Here is a 23,764-nt window from a genome sequence, read left to right on the forward strand (position 1 = left end):
TTAGCGCCTATGCCCAGCACAGCTCTTTAGTGCAGTGCAGTGCAGTGAGCAGCTGGGTCTCTCTCTCCATTTTCCATATCGCTCTTCCTATCTCTTAACCTTCTCCCTCCCTCCCTCCTCTCTCTCACACACACTTCCGCCTCTATATTTCTGTAATTAGAGCTAATCAGTCCTGGGGCGCCAGGGCAGTGGCCATGTAACTAAGGTAACCCCTCTCAGATGCTGCTCTGCTCTGCCCCGGGGGGGAGGGGGGTGGTTCATTAGGACTCACTGTACTCCAGTCAGAGGATAATGAGCATATGCTCTTTGGGTGCAGCATTACATTGCTTTACTCAGAGAAACAATCATAGCTTTTTCGGTTTCACCAGCATAGCACACAAGGGGGTTCTAAAACCCCAAGAAAAGCCCATTGGGCATATATTACCAGAATGCTAACAAAATTAGCACAAACTCACAAATAGCGAAATCACATAGACGCTGTAAGCTAAATGCTAACGAGCGAAAACCAACAAGCTAATTGCAAAGACAGGCAAATCCAGCTCATAAAGTTATATAAGCATAGCTAGTAGCTACTATTTTCGGGGAGTGCGGACATTTACAAGCGAAAGTGAACGAGAGAAATTGTGCAAATTAACAAAGTTGTAATGCATGCTTTCTGAAGGAAGAGCAACATGTGTACATGGAGCAGATGAAAAGAAGAATGGAGAAAATAACGCTAGTAGAAAGGACAGGGGGGAAAAATGGCAGCCGTACAGAAAAGTCAACCAGAGCTCTATGACTTCTGGCAGAAAGCCATTGTAAGATATCTGTTGGCAAACATATGCACACAAGTGTTACTTCATCACATCAGGTGCGCCACACGACAGACACTCACTGATAGATATAGAACTTTGCGAACTCACCAGCTCGCTTTCTCCCATTGTGCTATTTACATGAAAAAAACAAACATGTCTGGCTCAACTGTTGTAGGGAACAACGGTAAGCTTCATCATTTAAAATAATGTGACCGGTGAAATGAAGAAAGCATCCTGCTTTATCTCCTAAGATGTTGCACAAGTTGACGGCAGGTAATAACTTACGTAGCTACAAATATTTAAAATGTATTGAAAAATGTCAAATAGTTTTGACGGTATTTGAGAGTACTGAAAAACCATCCTGGGGCTTTTTCAAAATACCCCGGTGTACGGTATATACCGTATACCGGCCATGCCTACTGGGAAGTGTGTAGTAGTTACTGTACTTGTACGTAAAACATCCTCAACAGATTTGACCATTTCACTAGGGATGCACGATATATCGGTAAGCATAGCGGAATCGGCCGATATTAGCTAAAAATGCCCGATGTCTAGCTTAACGGTGATGTCAAAGCTGACATGCACGCATATACAATGTAGGTAGATGTTGTAATGACGCCACGAAGAATACAGCGCTACATGTGCAACACAGCATTCCTAACCTAGCCCACAATGTCTGCTGTGTGGATCGAGCAGTCAACAGGTCGAGCAGTAAGAACATTTCAGCGAGGCAACTCAAAGGCCAAATCCATTTAATTTCCCTTGACAATCAACCGTTCTCTGCCGTGGATGATGTTGGCTTTCGCCGACTGGTCGAGCACCTCGAGCCCCGGTACACACTATCAAGTAGGCGCTATTTTTCAGATGTTACCCTACCGGAGTTACACAGTATTGTTGAAACACACATCCATTAGCTACTTGCTATGGGCGTCACTGCTATTAGCTTCACGACTGACATTTGGACCAGCGATGTCAGACTCATGAGCATTCTGAGTCTGACAGCACAGTGGGTCGACGAGGATTTCGTACTGAGGAAAGCATTACTGCATGCTCAAGAATGTGCTGGTTCTCATACCGCTGTTGCCATTTGAATGGCATTTGAGAACATGTTTGAAACTTGTAAACATGAACACACTCCTAGCTCCATTCGAACAACTGACTTGAGAAACAAGCTCATCAACTGCGTCTGCAGCAGACGTGATACCCTCTGTCATGGCATTGAAACTCCCGCTCAACAGAAATGCCGACACAGACTGTCGGGTTAACTTGGAAAAGTACTTTACTAGATGCTGTGAACAAGTGATTCGGTGGCATTCTCTCTGAGCCTCTTTACAGTGTCGCCACTATGCTTGATGCTAGGTACATGGGCCGCTACATCGATGCAGATAAGAAACAGGGTTCATGTTAAATGTTAGACACAGATGGACGAGATGAAACAGACACAGTGACAGTGCGCACCGAGTAAGAGAGGCCACGGGCAGGCAGCTGAAACTTCACTGCTTGACATGTCTGATGAAATCCTGGTTGAGAATGAAACAACTGAACAAGCAAGAGAAAGAAATAGGTTTTGATTATGTTTTACTGGTAATGGGGACATGCGTAAATGCCAACAATATAACATTTTGGTCAGTGTGTGTGTGTGTGTGTGTGTGTGTGTGTTTCAACCATTTGACTGTGCTAGAATGCTTAAAAGGCTGCTAAAATGTTTAAATATCGGGTATCGGCCAAAAAAGTAATATCGCTGCATCCCTACATTTCACTATTGTTTTTATTCACCCCTTCAAGTATTTGACTGTTATATGTTGTTTTTTTGTCCTAGGAATTCAGAGAATTGGACAATTGGAAGTGTTGGTGTGGCTTTTCCCCTAGCAATTCAGAGAATTGGACAATTGGAAGTGTTTGTGGGTTTTTTCTCCTAGGAATTCAAATTGATTACACTGAGTGTAATCTTGGAGCATTTCATTTGTCTAATAGGATTGTTGGCAAGAGAAAACCCCCTAGGAAGAAGTGCTACAGATTGGAGAAAGCTCTTTAATAATCTAATCGTGGCTTATTCTAGCCCATTAGTGTTACACCAGTGTTCTTGTTGACTTTACAAAAACGTCCACTCTCATTTAATGGGATTTTACAGATTAACAATGGAAGAAGTGAACATACTGTAAGAATACAGTCATACTGTAGTTTGTTCATTATGATTTATTATATTGTTCCACAAAGGAATGTGCAATTGATCAATTAGGCTGCGTTTACATAGGCAGCTCAATTCAGATTGTTGACCTAATTATTTGCAAAAGTGCTGATATGATTTATTAAAAGACCAATTAGTGGAAAATGATCAGAATTAGGCTGCCTGTGTAAACACAGCCTTAGAGCTCTTTGGGCCTGTTTGGGTGGTTGAATAGGATCGATTTGATGTTTGCTCAGTGCCCGTATTCACAAATCGTCTCTGAGTCTGATCTAGGATCAGTTTTGCCTTTTAGAACATAGTGAATGAGATTACACAGACTGGGGACCTGATCCTAGATCATCACTCAGAGAGAGAGACTCTTTATGGATATGGTCCCTACTTTGGGATATTGAGTCGATATGTGAACTGAGTTTAAGGGGATAGTAGAAAAATGCCTTTCATGATTTTAACAGTAGCTCATATTGATTACCAGAGTCTCTTCCAGGGGTGAGGCACTGTTTCCGGGCAGGTTATTTTTGGGAGGGAATGGAAGCTGAGTGGTTTGAAAACCATGGTTATTTTTATTTGTTTCATTTTTTATAGTTTTGAACCTTTTTTGTGAATGTAATGAATTTAGAATGCCACAGGGCACTTCCACTTGTTCACATTCTTATTTTAGCCAATGAGAGAATGTGGGTTTTCCATCTCCCACAACTACCAGTCAGTCACCGCCTACTCTCTCAGGCTTTGTCCCAAATGGCACCCTATCCCCTATACCATGGTTCCCCAACTGTCAGTCCGCGCCGCGGGTGGTTTGATTTGGCCCCAAGTTTTCTGAGCAAAAAAATTATAAATATATTTTTTTCATTGTTTGAAATAAAAGACTGGGAAAAACACCAGGAAATCTGCTCCAAGTGATCTTTGTTTAAGAAATCAGTTCCCAAGTATTGCCATGCATAATAGAAATACACATTATTATGTTTTAGTCAAACATATATTTTTGGACTTTTTGCGGTCAATTTGCAGTCTACAAATTATTTGTTATGTTTGTAGATATGGCAGAACAAGAGGACAATTGATCTGTTCAAACCTTGGCTCAACCCACCCCAATTACTGATATCTGTCACACGCACGCACGCACACACTCTCACACACACACAGACACACACAAAGTGCACCATTGCTCCTAGTATGATGATTACAGAGAACACACTCACATCCTCCTCATTAAAACCCAAGAATGAACTAATAAACCATCAGTACACTGGCTATCAATGAACAGCATCTTCTATACCTTCTGTGCTTCTACATCTGCATTGCTTGCTGTTTGGGGTTTTAGGCTGGGTTTCTGTACAGCACTTTGAGATATCAGCTGATGTAAGCAGTGCTTTATAAATTCATTTGATTTGATCTTATAATGAGGATAGAAAATGTACAGAAGTTTTTCTCCGTCACATGAAAGGCTCTCTAAAATGGATGAATCAACATATCCCCAAGCAACTGGGAGAGTGTGAGCACTCAGCTTTGTACAACAGCGGACCAATCAGTTGGTAAAGTGGCGTGGCGACACGAGTCCAACAAGCCATGGCTTCTCCCAGAAGAAAAGACAAGGTGCAACTTGGAGATGCAAACGAAAGTAATGAACAGTTAAAGACTTTCCAGGAAAACATGCTCTCAATGCACACCAAAACAAACTAACTGCTACAATCTGTTACTATTACAAAAGTAGATTCCCTCGAAAAGAAATCCGAGGCTACACACAAACAGGGCGTGCGCATGAACAAACCAATAACCAAATCAGCCTTTTGAAAACAAAGTCGCAAAGTTTGATGCCCAGCATAAGAAACCATGCCTTTTTTGAATCACAGTCGCACACCTCATTTAGCCCAGCCCATAGGCCTATATGTTTTAATAAGGTTTGTATCACAACTAAAGTGGCCAAATAGCATCTTAAAATTAAGCATACTAATCCGCTTTACAAGGGGTGTAGAGCCTAACTGGCAGCTTTGTTCAGTGGTATTCTTCATACTATTAAATAATGCCACGGAATTCTAAGCAAATCTTGTTTGCTAAATGAACTAGTGTAGCCCACCGCCATTCGGCATAGCCAGGTCAGGACCTAACATAAGGACAACTCAGAGTATTCCATTCTGTTCTTCTGAAATAGATGACATTTTCTTCATATCATGCTTCTTTAGAACTGTCTAACATAAGAAATGTATTTATTGTGAAGGTGTAGGCTATATCACATGGATTTATTATACTTTTTATTATGTAAATGTTCCAAAGGTCAGCATCAGTGGCTTGTAGGCTATGTGTGGAAGCCAGGAGATGCTAAATGTGTTTATGTAAATGAACGTTCAATTACTGTGAGACTGACAGTTATTTGCTTGACAATCACCAGCTGTCTAAATTTTGTGACCGACACAGTGGGTTTTCTGTGACCAGGCGAAAAAAACTTTCCATGCTAAACCTTTATATCATGCCACTAACCGCTGCACACAGCCTTCATTGTTGTCACGTCATAGTCAACATACTGTATATACTAGAACTAACGCGTTAGTCAACCCGCTATAATCATGCAGTACAGTGTACAGTCAGCAGCAAGCAGTTTAGCAGTTACACCAGTGGGTCCCGGTGGCAATGCATTTATAAAACCAAAAGCTTACCTTGAATTGGAAGAGTTCCAGTGTTGGATAGCCATAGCCAGCTAGCTAACATAGCATCCCTCGCTGTTTAAGCCGGGTGTTTGAGTCGGCTTAACTAGATAGCTGCATTCGATGCTAGCTAAGTAAGTGAAAGTGAAAAGAAATATTCTACGAAATATAGCTAGCTCTCTCTTGCTTTTCCTTAATTTTGTAAAAAATGTATTTGTTCAAATCTGTTCAACTATTGTCTTTCTCTCTCTGATTCAACTACTCATCACATGTTATGCACTGCAGTGCTAGCTAGCTGTAGCTTACACTTTCAGTACTAGATTCATTCTCTGACCCTTTGATTGGGTGGACAACATGTCAGTTTATGCTGCAAGAGCTTTGATAGGTTGGAGGATGTCCTCCGGAAGTTGTCATAATTACTGTGTAAGTCTATGGAATGGGGTGAGCCCCATGAGCCTCCTAGGTTTTATATTTGTTTTGTTATACCAGATATATAACCTTGTTACCAGGCGTGTTCTGTAGAGTAGGGGCTTAGGTGGTGGTCGTGGATCACTGTCCTGACGAGGCAATAGTCTCTAACACTGCCCAACACACGCTCTGGATTATAATCTTTGGAAAGGGGTTAGAGCAGAGCAAACATAGTCACGTAATCTAGTAGGATTTACCCACCAAACACGTGGTTCTCTCAATGTCTCTCAAACATCTGGGGTGTATTCACTAGGAACCAAACAGAACCAAACAGGGAGGGACCTACCTTAATATGTCCATTAGAAACTCGCTTTCGTTGCAAAACATTTTGCAACTGTTTGATAGGGTTTGGACTAACGATTACACCACTGGGCAATGCCAGGTGGCTGAGGAGGAGTGGTGTATCATGGGATTTGCTATAGGCCTGCTTATCCCACTTCTGACGCCATGATGCGTTAAAGTTGTATGGATGAGAGAGTGAGACGTGAGTCAAGTGAACATATTTAATGAGAAAATATATTGGCAACAACACTTGAACTTGACCAATCCAGAATTGACACGTACGTTGGCTTATAGTTTAAAGGAGAAGGTCTTTCTGTGACCCTGTAGTGTAGCCTAACTCATATGGACTCTATTTGTGGCGGTGGCTCCAGCCTTTTGCCCCGCTTCACACACAGTGACACAGCGGGGGGTTGGTGTTCTCGCGCTTTAACACATTATTTCACGTTTAAGGTTTCTGCTACATGAGCGCTGAGATGATATTATCACAATTTCAAAGACACAGAAGCACACATTGCACCGAACGCACTCAGGGGGCCTCTGATGTGTAATTATGAAGAGATGGTTTCCCTAAAGCATCTTGAGGCTAAATTCACCATTAGAACCATAAGATGCTTTTGGGAAACGGGGCCATGGTCGTTTGAAGTTAGATGACTTCTATCACAGTAACCACTACAGTCACCCAGCGGACCCCAATAAACTGAATGAAGAATGTTCAAAGTACGTGTATCCGTTTTTGTGGCCTATTGGGCATTGATCAAGCCTCTGTACGTAATCTGCGTATGGCATATTTTCAAGATAGTAAAGATAATTATTTCCTGAACTTTGGTTTTTAGGAACATGTGTTGGGCTTCTAATGTACAGTAAGTCTGAGTCTTTACCCTTCCTCTCCTCAAAGTGTAACCTCTTCAAGGCATAGCCGAACACATGTAAACTCTCAGGATCACACACTCACACAGAAATGAGAAGCTGCTGCAGCTGCTTTTGGTGGATTCTGGAATTTTCAGGCCTGCCCTGTTGGCCAGAGTTCTTACTTCCTAACTGGCTATGTGTGTTTGTTCAGGCTATGTATGTGTGTGTGGGAGGGGTTTGGGGGGGGGGGGGGGTCTTGTTTTGGGGGGCTGGAGAACGGTCGCAGCTCACTGAAGGAGTGTTTTCCCAGCGTGGGAAAGAAGAGGCTCGTCTCTCTTTCAGCCGGTATAGGACAGGACTGGGCCATACAAGGGCTGAAACTCCCAATGCCAAACTCCAAACTTCAAACTTTTTGTGGGTTACTTTGCTGTAGTTAATGTAGTTTCGGTGTGTTTTACTGAAAGGAGCCAAGGAGTGCAGTAGTAGTAGGAGTTCTCTGTGCTGGGACTGGGAGGAGATGGGCAGTAGCTGAGGAATATTTCTCCCGGACCGGGCAGAGCAGGGGCGACAGCAGAGCCGGGTAGGGCAGATATGTATCTTTCGGGCAGTGAGGAGTCTGACTTGGTGAGTAGACACAATATCACAAACACATACTGTAAACATACTTTGCCTACACATTCTGAGGCTATCTGTCTGTAGGCTGCACAGATTCAGCAGTTGTTATCTCATTCTCTCTTGTTCTTTCTCACTCTCCGCTCTGAACAATGGAGAAGAGTTCTGGAATCTTGAAGAATTTTGTTTTTACACCAAATTCCAGGGCAAAGTCTTGGGCTTCCTATTTTGTCTCCTTAGAACTTTTCCTGGAAGTCAGTGTGTTGCTCGAGAGTGTCGCGGCTCTGGCTCTTATGTAGCCTGCCTACAGGGGTAATTTTAGGGGTAGCGGATTATTTAAGCATCTTGTCTGAATTTGCGACTCGAGGTTACTAGCCTGAAGTGGAAAGCTGCGACAGTTGTTAACGGCTCATGTGACGTTAGGAAAATAAACACCTGGGACATGAGAAGTGCCTGGTCCTCTGGTTACAGAGACTGTTTAGTTAGTGAACACATAGCATTTACAAGGCCCACTTTCTTTAGCCATGGCTATTCAGAACTCTGTTTTTTTCTCTGCCTTTGCTTATCTGCCTCTTTCCGACTGTAAAGATCTTTGTATCATATTACTTCTGACTCAAGGCTATGTATTTGATGGAGGCTATGAAAGCAACATAATTTGATTTAAAACATGAACTGACCATTTCAAGGTTTACGACATAGTTTTCTGTGCATTTTTTTAATACTCTAGTTCATTTAGTTACCTTTTTCTTTGAACCCCTTAAAGGGATACTTCGGGATATCCAGATTTTGGGTAATATTCTACTTACCCAGAGTCAGACAAACTCATGGATACCATTTTTATGTCTCTGCATGCAGTTTGAAGGAAGTTGAAGGTAGCATATTGTTAGCTTAGCGCAATTGCTGAAAGTCAATGGGCAGGTACGAGCCAGCTCCTGTCAAAAGCAGGGAAGTAGACCTTTTAACTACTCTAAAACTGAGTGACTAGCACTTTGTACTCTAAGTATTCTTTACAAGTATATATTAAATCATAATATTTTGATTTATAGTTGTTTTTAAACCATTGCTTTTTTCTTTTTTTCCCCACCAAACTATGCATTTCAGTCAACCACTGTGACGTTGGGCACATTGGATGCAAGAATAGGCTGTGCGGTAGTGTAAACACAGCTGGCCAGCTGAGACAGCAGGACAGTGGCAGTTTTGAGCGAGTTCGCTAGATATCAAGTAAGCAAACTGTGAGAAGAGTACAACAACAGACTGTCATTGCAAAATTAAAATCACTGTAGTCATCATAAAACTACCACTACAATCGCAGTACAGTTATCACAAAACTACCACTAACGGGTCCCGAACAACATCATAAAGGGAATACATGTGAATTAAACAAATACCCAGTACAACAATGCTGTAAAGTTAGGAGGAGATATCCACCTTTAAATGTATTTGTCACGGATATAAAGCGCTCCGCACGTCATCCTTTGTCAACAGTATAAAACAAAAAGACAGGAAAGCGACAGCAACAAAATCCTGTATGGCAATACTTGAGCTACAGTGGCAGTGCAGGTGCAATGCTGAAAGGGAGGCACCGCGAGACCCAACCCATTGCTGGCAGCAGTTGCCCTAATGGCATATCTATAACCAGACTACAAGATGTAGAAAAACCTTGATGGCCCAAATTAAGAAATTGTTCAATGATTGATCCTACAAAGTAGTCCTACAAAGCGCACGCTCTCAAATACCATACGCGGTGCAAAAGATTGTTGGACTTCTATGAATGCGCTGTCATACATCACATTGATGAGAAGTGGGACATGAAGTCCCATGTACTACAGAGAACTGAGAACGTGAAAGAGAGGCACACAGCAGAAAACCTAAAACTGCATAATTTTTTTATTTAACTAGGCAAATCACTTAAGAACGCATTCTTGTTTACGGCCTACCCCAGACAACATTGGGCCAATTGTGCGCTGCCCTATGGGACTCCCAATCACAGCTGGATGTGATGCAGCCTGGATTTGAACCAGGGACTGCAGTGACACCTCTTACACTGAGATGCAGTGCCTTAGACCACTGCACCACTCAGGAGCCATTAACTGAGGTGAGGGCTGTCTGGTGGGGTTTCTACTAGATAAAATGTATGGAAATGTAGGGTTAGGCATAAGGTTAACAGTTTATAACCACATTTTAAGAAAATTAATTGTAGAAATAGGCAGGGTAAATGACTTTGTAGGCTGTGGTAACTAGTGACGACCATCTGGTAGGTAGCCAGATCTTGGGTAGATTGAACTGCATTACACCTTAGAGGTCATATGCAGGACCATATCTGAATTGTGAATTCATGTCATTTTCATTAAATGGCAGTTTAAACGTTAAGAACATTTGTCACATCCCTAATGTAAGCGTGTGTATGCGTGTGTGTGCTGTGTGTGTGTGTGTGTGTGTGTGTGTGTGTGCGCGTGTGTTAAATGGTGTTTGATGTAGAGGTCGACCGATTATGATTTTTCAATACCGATACCGATTATTGGAGGACCAAAAAGGCCGATACCGATTAATCAGACGATTTTTTAGAAATGTATTTGTAATAATGACAATTACAACAATACTGAATGAACACTTATTTTAACTTAATATAATACATCAATAAAATCTATTTAGCCTCAAGTAAATAATAAAACATGTTCAATTTGGTTTAAATAATGCAAAAACAAAGTGTTGGAGAAGAAAGTAAAAGTGCAATATGTGCTATGTAAGAAAGCTAACGTTTCAGTTCCTTGCTCAGAACATGAGAAAGCTGGTGGTTCCTTTTAACATGAGTCTTCAATATTCCCAGGTAAGAAGTATTAGGTTGTAGTTATTATAGGACTATTTCCCTCTATACCATTTGTATTTCATTAACCTTTGACTATTGGATGTTCTTATAGGCACTTTAGTATTGCCAGTGTAACAGTATAGCTTCCGTCCCTCTCCTCGCTCCTCCCTTGGCTCTAACCAGGAACACAACGATAACAGCCACCATCGAAGCAGCGTTATCCATGCAGAGCAAGGGGAACAACTACTAGAAGGCTCAGAGCGAGTGACGTTTGAAAATCCATTCAGGTGTATCACTTCGGTTACACCAGCCTCATCTCGGGAGTTGATAGGCTTGAAGTCATAAACAGCGCAATGCTTGACGCACAACAAAAAGCTGCTGGCAAAACGCACAAAAGTGCTGTTTGAATTCATGTTTACGCGCCTGCTTCTGCCTACCACTGCTCAGTCAGATACTTAGATCAACCATGTGTAGTTAACTAGTGATTATGATTGATTATTTTTTATAAGATAAGTTTAATGCTAGTTAGCAACTTACCTTGGCTTACTGCATTCGCGTAACAGGCAGTCTCCTTGTGGAGTGCAACAAGAGAGAGGCAGGTCGTTATTGCATTGGACTAGTTAACTGTAAGGTTGCAAGATTCGATCCCCCGAGCTGACAAGATGAAAATCTGTCGTTCTGCCCCTGAACGATTCAGTTAACCCACTGTTCCTAGGCCATCATTGAAAATAAGAATGTGTTCTTAACTGACTTGCGTAGTTAAATAAAGGTCTAAAAAAATAAATAATAATAATAATATATTTTTTAAATCGGCAAATCGGTGCCCAAACATACCCTAATTAATCGGCCATTCCGATTAATCGGTCGACCTGTAGTTTGATGTGTGTGACTGAGTAGACAGTGCTGAGATCTGAGCCCTCTGTGTGTTATTGACAGTCAGAATGAGATGACTGTCATGAGCTATCCTCACTCCAATAACCCATCCTACTTCAAACAGTAGCCTCACACATGTGCATTCTAAATGGCACCCTATTCCCTATTTGGTGCACTACTTTTTACACCTAATTAACTCTGTCCATGTGAAAGGTTGGCCTTAAAGAGGAACTGAAAATGTTTTAACTACTTTGCCGATATGAAACAAACAGACAATCAGAATATCAGTCAAAAGTAGGTTCTATTTGTCTCAAAATTCCATGGAATCTGACCAAAACAATGGAAATGCCATGGAAACGCATGGGGGGAAAGATCCTGAATCTCCTCATTGCCCCCAGCAAAATGATCCTATATTTAGGCTGTTGTTTATATGTGTATTTCACACCATGTTGAGGTGAAAATCTGTGTATAATGCGTGTATGGATGTCAACCTCAATACATGTTCATGTCATCGTCACCAATCAACTTTGACTACCACCACCGATTTCGGTATGCTAGCTATGCTATCAGCTTATACGAATGGGAGTCATCGTTTAGCAGTTACTTCTTCTAAACCTGAAAAAGGACATCTTCTAGATGTTTTGCATCTAAAACCGGCAAATATATCCAAAAGGGTGCTTTATTCCGATTTCAACTGTACATATTTGTAAAAATCCATTCAGGTGTATTTTGTGGGTTTTTGCGAATGCTTTCCAAGGATCTATAGTCACACTGTTGCTACTGCGTTGAAACACACAGTCCAGTTCAAAGTGAATGATGGCAGGCCCATGTGCCAAGTGGCTTATTTGCATATAGGCCTACTGTAGCTCTGATATTCTATGGCACACCGGTCTGTGTAGAGTCCAGTCCTGGGTAAGACTGACACGTTTTTATGAGGTTTTATTTACTGCAGTGTCTATGAATTATTCCAAACGCACGGCTGCTTTCCCACTCTGTATTGCTATAGAATGTTCACACATGCCTTACTCTACGTCATTCCCAAACATTCTATGAAAAGTATAAAAATGACCATATGTAAGTGCTCGCTTGTCAGAAAAAGTAAAGAAATGTGTTTTATTCTTCCTCGGGGGGGGGGTATAGGGACAGATTTTAATAGGATTTCATGTTTCTAAAACGCTGTCTGTTCCACTTTAATGGGCTTCACTGACACTGGATCGTCATTAGATATCGATGGCATTTTTGAGCCACTTTGTTTTGTGTGTGTGTGTGTGTGTGTGTGTGTGTGTCTTAGAGGTCTTCACGGATCCACCTGTGCCCGAATACCCGAGACCCGATCTGGGACCTGAGCGGGTCCGGATCCAGAATTCTAAATAATGTCACAGGTCTCTGGTATGTGTAATTATAACTTCCTTGTCTGGAAGGACCCATATAGATCCGAATGTGACTACTGCAGTAGAGAGAGAGAGACAGACATGTTAGCATTTATGCTGCTCTTTGCTTTTCACGAGAGTGGCGCGTGTAGCTTTGTTGTCATTGTTGACCAATCATAAGTCATCAAAGCGGCAATGGGCTACAGTTATACAGCCTTCTTGTGGGGAAAAGTTAGAAGATATCAAATCAATGGAAGATGGAAATAAAATGAAGGAATTAAAAGTTAAAGGAGAAGAATAGGCTACAACGACCAAGAGCCAACAGGTTGGCTGCTACTTTATATTCTGAATGGAGTGTTGTTTGTAACTGTGTAGCATGAGAAAGCGCATGCATCCTCAATTACCCTAGCTAGTTAGCTAGCTTCTCCCGGGTTTGATGCAGTCAAAATAGGTACTTCGTAATCATATTGAATGATAAATAACATACAGTGGGGCAAAAAAGTATTTAGTCAGCCACCAATTGTGCAAGTTCTCCCACTTAAAAAGATGAGCGAGGCCTGTAACTTTCATCATAGGTACACTTCAACTATGACAGACAAAATTAGAAGAAAAAAATCCAGAAAATCACGTTGTAGGATTTTTAATTTATTTATTTGCACATTATGGTGGAAAATAAGTATTTGGTCAATAACAAAAGTTTCTCAATACTTTGTTATATACCCTTTCTTGGCAATGACAGAGGTCAAACGTTTTCTGTAAGTCTTCACAAGGTTTTCACAAACTGTTGCTGGTATTTAATCTGATAATCTCCCTAGATCGAGGGAGATTATCAGTGGTCTTGTATGTCTTCCATTTCCTAATAATCGCTCCCACAGTTGATTTCTTCAAACCAAGCTGCTTACCTATTGCAGATTCAGTCTTCCCAGCCTGGTGCAAGTCTACAATTGTGTTTCTGGTGTCCTTTGACAGCTCTTTGGTCTTGGCAATAGTGGAGTTTGGAGTGTGACTGTTTGAGGTTGTGGACAGGTGTCTTTTATACTGATAACAAGTTCAAACAGGTGCCATTAATACAGGTAACGAGTGGAGGACAGAGGAGCCTCTTAAAGTAGAAGTTACAGGTCTGTGAGAGCCAGAAATCTTGCTTGTTTGTACTTATTTTCCACCATAATTTGCAAATAAATTCATTAAAAATCCTACAATGTGATTTTCTGGATTTTTTTTCTAATTTTGTCTGTCATAGTTGAAGTGTACCTATGATGAAAATTACAGGCCTCTCTCATCTTTTTAAGTGGGAGAACTTGCACAATTGGTGGCTGACTAAATACTTTTTTGCCCCACTGTATCCACTGTATCTAGGGCAGCTATTAGTCTACTATAGCTCAAATTGGCTTGGTTGGTTGCAGCCTCTTGTCTCTCCCTACCTCCCTGTTCCCATGTCATTCGCTCACACTCACAGTAGCCTAGACACACAGCACAGCCTCTGCTCTCTACCTGCTCTCCCTCACGCTTTGTCAGCTCTGGTTAATAAAGTAGCATAAAAATGTACTTTTCTGTTGCTTCCCTCACTTGGATCGGACCGGGTTTGGATCCGACCAGGTCTATATTAAACGGGTGTAGTTGTCCTCGGTCCGTTCGGAATGGGTCTCTATATTGTAAAATGTATTTATGCATATTGGGTAGGAAATAGGAAATAGGATAGGAAAGCCCAGGTCCATTTCGGAACTCTTTGCATCCGTGAAGTCCTCTAGCGTGTCCGTCTGTCTGTCTGTCTGTCTGTCAGTCTGTGTGTGTGTGTGTGTGTGTGGATTTCTCTGTGTCTGTATCAGTCTGTCCTTATGAGTCTGTGACTGTGTCTGTGACACTGTGTGTCTGTGACAGATGCTGTTGTCTATCTCCTTGCTCCCCAGTTGACTCATTTGGGGTGTGAGAGAGAGCTGGAGACAGACAGCCCAGCAAACCGGGAACGTTCCCAGGACATTAGCTAACATTCCCATTAAGTTCTAGTTAGGGTTTTATCTAACATTAGGATGATAACATCCAAAAAACATTCAAATAATGTTTTTGATAACAAAATGTGTTATTCGTGTCATTTGTTCTCCTAACATTTACCAAATTGTTGTGCACAACATCTGTAAAAACCACCACAGAACATTCCCCTAAGGTTCTTATTCGGTTTCCAGGTAATGTAATAACAAAATGTGTTCTGGGAACGTTTTTGCAAAATCTGGCAAATGTTTTATACAAACATAGTATAATTCCGCACACGTTTGGGGCAACCTAATCAATGTTCTGGGAACATTCACAGAACCTATTTTTGGTTTGCTGGGAGACGACCTGACCAGCTGTCTCCTCCCAATCCTCTGCTGTTTGCTGTTCCAGTCCTACTAGCCTGCAAATACCAATGACACACATACTGACACATGTGTAGAAATACTTTTTATTTTGTACTTATCTACATGGGTGGGACAAAAGAGAGGGATATCGCATAGAAAGTGAGAGTCAGAACAGGTGATTAAACGCGTTGCGTCCGCGGGGAATGTGGTCTGGGGATGCGAGCACCACTTCTAGACAAGCCCCCCAGCACATCTATACTCTGTTCACAAAGCTGGATTGAAAGTATCTGTATGATTTTTAAAATCATGGACACGTCTTTGTAGTTCTTACTGTTAACAGGAGGTGGATGTGCTCTGGAGTTTTGTATCGACACACTGATCTGAGTTACAACACTGAGAGACAGCCACAGAGCCAATCTCTTATGTGCTTGTGCGTCCCGTGTGCGCGCGTCCGTCCTCGTGTCCGTCCTCGTGTCCGTCCTCGTGTCCGTCCTCGTGTGCGTCCTCGTGTGCGCGCGTGTGTAATCTGTCTGACTCAGCCGGTTGAGGACACATCTCTGCGTAAATGAAATGTAATGTGACCGGTGCCTATTTCCTGATGCCTTAAATGACAGAGAGCAGACTATAGTAGTTCTGATATGGACACCTATTACATTGCAGGGTTGTTACTAAACAACACAACTGACTGCGGAGGAGCAGAATGACCCTAGACAGTGGTACAGAGTGTAATTCACACTGAGTCCAGACTGCTAGGACACACACTCACAGTACTGGCAGTCGTGTTAATGGGTCTGGTGTTCTGGCATTGTCTGTTGCTGCAGTTATTAAGATGGACAGGGATGGACTGGGCCCAGAAAACAGCTCATATTTATTTTTCTCTGCGCCCCAATTATTATCCAAATAATGATCATTCTGCACAAAGACCCAAGTGTAGCCACTGGGCTAAATATGGACCAGCCATCTGGCATTTGCCCAAACTACCCTATGGCCAATTTGTTTCTGAGGATGGAGCTAAAAGTCTCACCAAACAGTCCTCTCATAACCAGCCCGGTGCTCATCCATCATCCACAGACACCGCCTGCCTCCAACACCCAGCTCCTGACACAATATTAACGACGCAATCACAATGAACGAGTGCAGCACACACCCCCATGGCTCGTTTCATAACCATATTCCATTAATCAAACCACATTCCTTCATCAGCTCCCTGCCTATTGAGGTGGGTTGATTATTGCCTCTATGGTGCCTCTAGTGTTGTGTTACTGCATGGTCCCCTCCTCTCTCTTTTCAAAGCAGTGTGCTCTTAAGCAACCCCTCCCCCTGGCTTTTAACCATCCCTTTAACCCTATGTAGTGCACTGCTTTTGACCGGAGTCCTATGTGCTACATAGGGACTAGGGTGCCATTTGAGACACAGCCCTGCTCCCTAGGACAGTGTGGTTTGATTGACAGCCGGAGTGTCCATCACCTCAATGGGATGATGCACTTATCTAACGCACAGAGGAAGACACTTGGCATGTGGGATGCTGGGTAAACACTTTCCCTTGTTTGTCCTGGGTTCCCCCTCAAGTGTCACCTTGACCTCCACGCAGCCAATCCTGCTCCCCGCTCGGCTACCCACGCCAGAAAAGCCATTACTTCAGTACCCCGACCTGCGCACTCACACTCGGACACAGATAGGGAAACACGTGCACATGTAGGAATGCACGCACCCTCGTTCATTCAATCATTCTAGCAATCTCTATCTTACACACTCCCATTTTCTTTTTTTCTCCTCTTTCTCTCTCAGTTTCTCTTTCTCTCGCCCTCTCTTTCTCTCTCTCTCTCTCACACACACACACACACACACACACACACACACACACACACACACACACACACACACACACACACACACACACACACACACTTCCTCTCTGTTTCCATTCTTCGTTCATCAGTTTGAGTGGGAAGCAGTGACAGAAGTCAACCACGTGCTCTAACAGAACATCTCTTGTCATGTCTCGCGTTGTGTGCTATTGTCTTTACTCAGTGGAAGAAGACAGTAGTCATAGTGTAATCTATGGGACGATGATTTAATAGACTTTCCGTTGCTGTGAGGGATGTGACATTGACAGGCAGGTGGCTATAAAGCAGCAGCCTCTTGTTCCAGCTTAGAATGAGCACAGCAACTGTCACAAACCAACCACAGGCTCACTGTCGGGTGCGTCCCAAATGGCATCCTATTCCCTGTATAGTGCACTACTTTTGGTATCTAGTCCAAAGTAGTACACTATACAGAGAATAGGGTGCCATTTGGGATACAGGCAGTGTTCCTGAATGTCCACACTTGGGTAGTTCCACCAATTTGTTGCCTTTTGAGAAGTGTGACTTGGTCAACAACAAAAAAAACATTAGATTGCACCAAATGTAAACATTCTGTCATAAAGAACTATACAGGGAACAGGTACAACGTCACAAAAAAACACGTTTTGCCATCTCAAGAGGTTAAAGTGGTAATATGTAACTTTTTGGGCGACCATACCAAATTCACATAGAAACATGAGTTATAGATCTATGATTCTACTTGAAAGCCAGTCGAAGAAGTGATAGATCTGTTCTATGTGCGCTATTTCTATGCTTCCCGTTCTTAAGATTTGTTTTTGCGTCTTTCACTTTGGGTTTTGTGCACCAGCTTCAAACAGCTGAAACAACATCTTAGGTTATGTCAAATATATTTTACAGCGGTTTAGATGGTACAATGGTTCTCTACACTATACTAGCTTGTTTTGTCACATAAAGTGACACTAGACAAACTATTAGAGTGTTATCAACCAGGAAATGGTGAAGCGATTTCTGCGTAGTGCAACTTCAAATAAATAAAAATACTATAAAATGCCAAATAAAGTAACAGGGTTGACCATAACAGGGTGTATGACTTCATCTTAAATCAGCCATAAATCCCCTTGTGATAGGGGGGATGGAAGCTTGTTATGTGCAACAGAACGGGCAACTGAATGCAAGCTTAAAAAGATATGAAATTGTTGAAACGTTTCTGGGTTTTTTTTTTACCACAGGACACCAGGAACATTTCCAAAAATAGTAGAACCAGTTCTACTAACCTGCTTTTACTATTAAATGTTGAATGTTTCTTTTGAAAAAATAGTTTCACCATATTAAAATGAGAATTCAGTTCACGTAACATGGTTGACCTTAACACACCTTACAACAAATGTTGGGTTAGCTAAGTGGGTTAAAATCTTCCTATAAGTCACAGGGGGTGCACGGAGGGTCAAAAATGCTGAATTCTGGCACTTTTGCAAGTCTTCATACATATTGAAAGTCTGATTGAATATTCCATGTGGTCTATATAGAAGGGCACTTTGTTTAGTTTAACAGACTTTTGAAATTGATATTGGGGCACAATTTCTACTTAAAGCATCAAAGGGATGTAAAAGGCACTCATTTAGTCTGTTGCTCGAGATTAGACAACCACATTCTAAGAAATCTGATAATATGGACCAGAAAAAGTTGCGAGAAGGTCGTCTCCGCCTTCATAGTACTGCTTCTAAGAATAGGATTTACTGTAACCACAGTTAGAATTATATTTATGTTGCCGGCGTCCAATTCAACCTTTGCAAACTCTGTTATTGCCAGGAAGGTTACAAAATTGCTCCAAGTAAAATCAGTGCATTGTTAGATTCCCACGGTGACACGTTATTCCTAACATATTCATGAGCAGAAAACTGTCACTTCGGCTCTTCTCTTTCTGAGGAATACCGGGAAGGCTCGATAGTGACTGACTCTCCCACGAGAGAGAAGAGGAGAAGGCAGAGGGCAGAGCTGTGACGGGAGGGTGATATAATGTGGAGATAGAGAGAGGGAGAGAGAGAGAGAGAGAGAGAGAGAGAAAGTGGGAGAGACAGGGAAAGTGGGAGAGAGAGAGAGAGACAGAGAGAGGGAGAGAGAGAGAAAGAAAGTGGGAGAGAGAGAGAGAGAGAGGGAAAGTGGGAGAGGGAGAGGGAAAGTGGGAGAGAGAGAGAGAGAGAGAGAGAGAGAGAGAGAGAGAGAGGGAAAGAGAGAAGGAGGGAAAGTGGGAGAGAGAGAGAAAGTGGGAGAGAGAGGGAAAGTGGGAGAGAGAGAGGGAGAGAGAGAGGGAAAGTGGGAGAGAGAGAGGGGGAAAGTGGGAGAGAGAGAGAGAGAGAGAAGGAGGGAAAGTGGGAGAGAGAGAGAGAAGGAAAGGGGGAGAGAGAGAGAGGGAGAGAGAGAGAAAGAGGGAAAGTGGGAGAGAGAGGGAAAGTGGGAGAGAGAGAGAGAGAGAGAGAGGGAAAGTGGGAGAGAGAGGGAGAGAAGGAAAGTGGGAGAGAGAGAGAGAGGGAGAGAGAGAGAGAGAGGGGGAAAGTGGGAGAGAGAGGGAATGTGGGAGAGAGAGAGAGAGAGAGAGAGAGAGAAGGAAAGTGGAAGAGAGAGGGAAAGTGGGAGAGAGAGAAAGAGAGGGAAAGTGGGTGAGAGAGGGAAAGTGGGAGAGAGAGAGAGAGTAGGGGGAATATAATGGGGAAAGGGGGGAAGGGAGACAAGGGAAAGAGAGAGGCAGTGGGGTGGGGATGTGATGGAGAATGGAAGACAAGGATGAGAGAGAGAGAGAGAGAGAGAGAGAGCGTTAGCAGGGGGTCTGGGAAGGGGGGGGGGGGCAGAAGATAGGGGCTGGTGTGGGGAGGGGTGAACAAGGAGTTATGCGCCATGAACAATCTGCCGTACTGAGTCTCCGGTAGACTAGGGAGCATTTCAGCTTGTTATGTCATCATTAATTCATTCATCATACGTCTGCATGACCACAACCTTCCATCTCAACTATTTTTACACTGCAAATACACCTTTTAGAGTAACCCCTATTGTCCAGGTAATCGCTACCAATGATTCTAACATATATATTTTTTAAAACAATAGGCGATTCCCCAGTGATGTGTGTACGCCCTCTACTGAAGGGAATGCTGACATTGCCCTGTGACAGCCCTGTTTAGCCACCCGGGCCGTTCGATGATTGATTGTAATTAGCCTTAGTGATTTGTGCCATTCTAATGCGCTGACCGCCTATGCGACCGCGGCATGTGGCGACTGTTTGTGGTTTCGCAGGCAGAGCAGCCCAGAGGGATCAATAAGTCTGTTACAGCAGACCACAGGAGCACTGCCGTACCACACACACCACACGCATGCACACACACGCACACACACACACACGCACATGCACACACACACACACATGCACGCGTGCGAACAAAAACAAACATGCTCTTCACCCATCCCGTCTCTACCATCCCTCTCAACCTCTCTCTCTCTCTCTCTCCAAAGGGTGACCATCGTGAGCTCATCCCTGTCTGTCTCTTTTCTTTGTTCTCTACACTCTGTTCATCTCAGTGTGGGAGTGGGACCTCAGGTCGGCCGTGTCATGCAGCCGGAGGCTCTCTCAGTCAGACTGAGTCCATGTCAACCTCTCTCACTGCCCACTGTGCCCAGTGTTCACAGACATGCATAAGCCTGGACAGAGGGCCCCTTGCTCTGGGCAGTGGGCACCCAGCTCCACATGGGAAACATCTGCGCCACGCTCTGGAGGGTAGCGACAACTCCCGTCACTCTAGCTCACCCCCGCCATTAGACAATGTTCGAGCCACGTGTGACCGTGTGACACATAATACCCTGGTTTTAAGGTTCCTTCGCCCAATAGGCACCAGCTCTACCATCGGTAGAGGCTTTCACAGCACTACTGCCTTCTAGTATTTTCATGGGACTTACAGTATCGGGTGTAGTATAGTTAGGTAACTGGATACCACATTCTTTATATGTTTTCCCTCCACTGTTTTTACTAGTAACATTAAGGCCGTCTGAAGCAGCCTCTTGTTCTTGACATCGGCAATGCTCATTGTCAAGCCAGACATTGGCCTGACAATGACTGACTAGGAGCCGGCATGTTGGCATAAACAGGCTGTCAGTCAGACGACATTTGAAGGAGGTATTCCATACAGCCGGCCTATTTGTAACGGACGTTTGTCAGAGTGCATAATACTTGCACAGTCATTCCAATCCGTCTCTGTCCGGAGTCTGACTGTGACAATTGCCTCCCATGTTAGAGTAATTGGTCTAAGCGAGCTAAAATTGTATTATTCTCCCGCAAGCCTTTGTTTTCGTGTAGGACGCAGCTAAATCAGTGTGTCATCTTCAACACAGCTTCGTCCCCAATGGCACCCTCTTCAGTGCACTACGGGTCCCGGTTGAAAGTAGTGCACTTAATAGGGAACAGGGTGCTATTTGAGACGCATCCTAGAGCTGGTTGAGACGACCTCTGTGCGGGTAGAACTATGGGATTGATTGGTTATGAAATGCAGGGCTGATTAGCGTGTCATATCTTTTGATGTACAGTTAGCGTCTCCTAGGGGAATGACTGCTAGCCATTAGCTAAACCATCGTCATTTTTTTTTACAATTTAGCAGATGCTCTTATCCAGAGCGACCTACAGTAGCAATTAGGGTTAAGTACCTTGCTGATGTGCATGTCGACAGATCTTTCACCTAGTCAGCACGGGATTCGAACCAGGAACCTTTTGATTCATTCATTAATAGCTCAATGCTCTTAACCGGTAGGCGACCTGCCACCCAGTGCTGACCTGAGTTGTGGGGACCGCTGACCTCTTCCTCCTCCTGACCTGTGCCGGCCTCTCCTAACCCAGCTCTGAAATGGATCAGATTTCACTGCCCCAGTCCCTGCCTCAACCAGTAAACATTAGCAGTCTCATGCCATGCTAGAAAAGGACATGTCCTGCAGAAGAATGTGTGCTCACCTGTTTTGAAGTATTTATGGTAGTGAAAGTTGTGTGTGTGTGTGTGTGGGGGGGGGGGATTCATATTTAGTGAATCACCAGGGATCCTCTGCGCTTGGCTTTAGCTACAGTAACTCTCAAACTTAACAATCACTATCACTAAGATCAGAGTGTTGTACTGTGCAGCTTGGAACATCTATTTTAGGTCTCTGTCTCTCTGTCTGTCTCTCCCTCTCTCTCTCTCTGTCTCTCTCTCCCATCTCTCTCTCCCTCTCTCTCTCTCTCTCTCTCCCTCCCTCTCTCTCTCTCTCTCTCTCTCCCTCCCTCCCTCTCTCTCTCTCTCTCTCTCTCTCTCTCTCTCTGTGTTTCCACCTCTTTCCCCTGGTGGCACAGGAGAGGCTCTTGCCATGGAAGTGTGTGCGTATGTATGTGCTTTGCGACGCAAGTGAGTGCGTAGAGTAGGGACGCACCAGGTATCCTCGTCACCTCCCTGGAGGGGGAGAGGCACAGCACTGAACTTTGGACTGACGATCATCACAGGAACAGAGTGTGTGTGGGTGCTTGCGTGCAGGTTTGTGTGTGTGTGTGTGTACTAATATCTGTGCAACATTAAATGTTTACATGTATGCCTATAGATCCAATACATAGTTTTACAAACATGGCACACACACACACACACACACACAAACAAGCCCTCTGTACTGCAGCATTAATCACAGTGGAGACAGCGGAACAGATGGAGCGACTGTGAGAAGGAACATGAGAAAACGAAAGAACAAGGAAAGAGGAGAAGGGGTGGGGGAGTGATACGAAAGGGAGGCAGAGAGAGAGAGGCGGGGGGGTGAGTTAGACAGAACCACAGAGGTAGAAACAGCTCAAGATATCCGGTGAGAGAGAGAGAGAGAGAGAGAGAGAGAGAAAAAGCGCGGGATATATACATTGACAGGCTGAGGAGAGCTGAGATTGCATGCAGCAGGCACCACCTGAGTAGCAGCAGCAACATTAGCATTCCCTCACTGATCATCCAGGCAGGCGTTCTCTTATCTGTCCGCGAGGAAGGAGTATGGCAGTCCAGCCTGTGTAGGACAGACGACAGGGCTGGAGCTGCCGGAGCAGGGGCTGGGGGGGGGGGGGTGAGGCATGAGAAGCTCACACTGGGCAGGCAGCCTGAGCAGCTAGACGAGGCTAGAGGAGACTGGAGGGAGACAGGCAGCTGCTGAGATTATGCTCCGGTTCCATGGCTCATGTGGACAGCACAGCGGCAGCAAAGGTAGAACTAGCTCTCGCTGCAGCGTTAGGGACAGCCTTAACGGCAAAGGTATTGGCAGTCACACCCAAGGTATCCCTAACATAGGTAGCTTTGTTAGCAGCAAAGGTAGACATACCTGTGGAGGTCTTTTGCAGGGATAGCAGTCCAGGTATTTGAGGTTGTAGCAGGGATACGTAACAGTGGCTTAGGACACTGAATGACCGGTGTGGCTGATGAAGGCCACCTGGATTAGGCTGCTGAAAAGAGCCAAGGGAGGTCGCAACAAGAGCTCCGACGACTGTGTAAGCTGATTATTCATACATGCTTACTTGTGCGCGTGTGTGTGTGTCCGTGCGCGCGTGCGTACGTGATTGTGCGCGCGCCGCACATGTAAAAGTGTGTGAACATCATCGTATTTACCTGTGCCTACCCGTATAGGGGTCAGAAGACGGTATTGTCAGGGTGATAAGAGTTGTCATGCTGCGACGGTGATGATGAGGGGTCGTGGGTTGTCT

General features: G+C 43.8%; 1 protein-coding gene across 9 annotated transcripts in view; it reads left to right on the top strand.

Annotated features, from left to right (window-relative positions):
- The window catches only part of LOC110489951 (calcium voltage-gated channel auxiliary subunit beta 2a), a 112,247-nt gene that overhangs the window by 37,136 nt on the left and 51,347 nt on the right, over positions 1-23,764 (top strand). Inside the window, exon 1 of one of the 9 annotated variants that reach the window (XM_036944243.2) lies at positions 7,482-7,841. The exons of the other annotated variants lie outside the window; for them this stretch is intronic. Coding sequence (XP_036800138.2) covers positions 7,809-7,841 — 33 coding nt within the window. The 5' untranslated portion in view covers positions 7,482-7,808. Of the gene's footprint in view, positions 1-7,481; positions 7,842-23,764 lie in introns of those variants that run through there. 9 annotated transcript variants of the gene reach the window in all.

This window comes from Oncorhynchus mykiss, chromosome 15 (genome assembly GCF_057628025.1).
Source record: "Oncorhynchus mykiss isolate SJ-2025 chromosome 15, ASM5762802v1, whole genome shotgun sequence".
Lineage (NCBI taxonomy): Eukaryota > Metazoa > Chordata > Actinopteri > Salmoniformes > Salmonidae > Oncorhynchus > Oncorhynchus mykiss.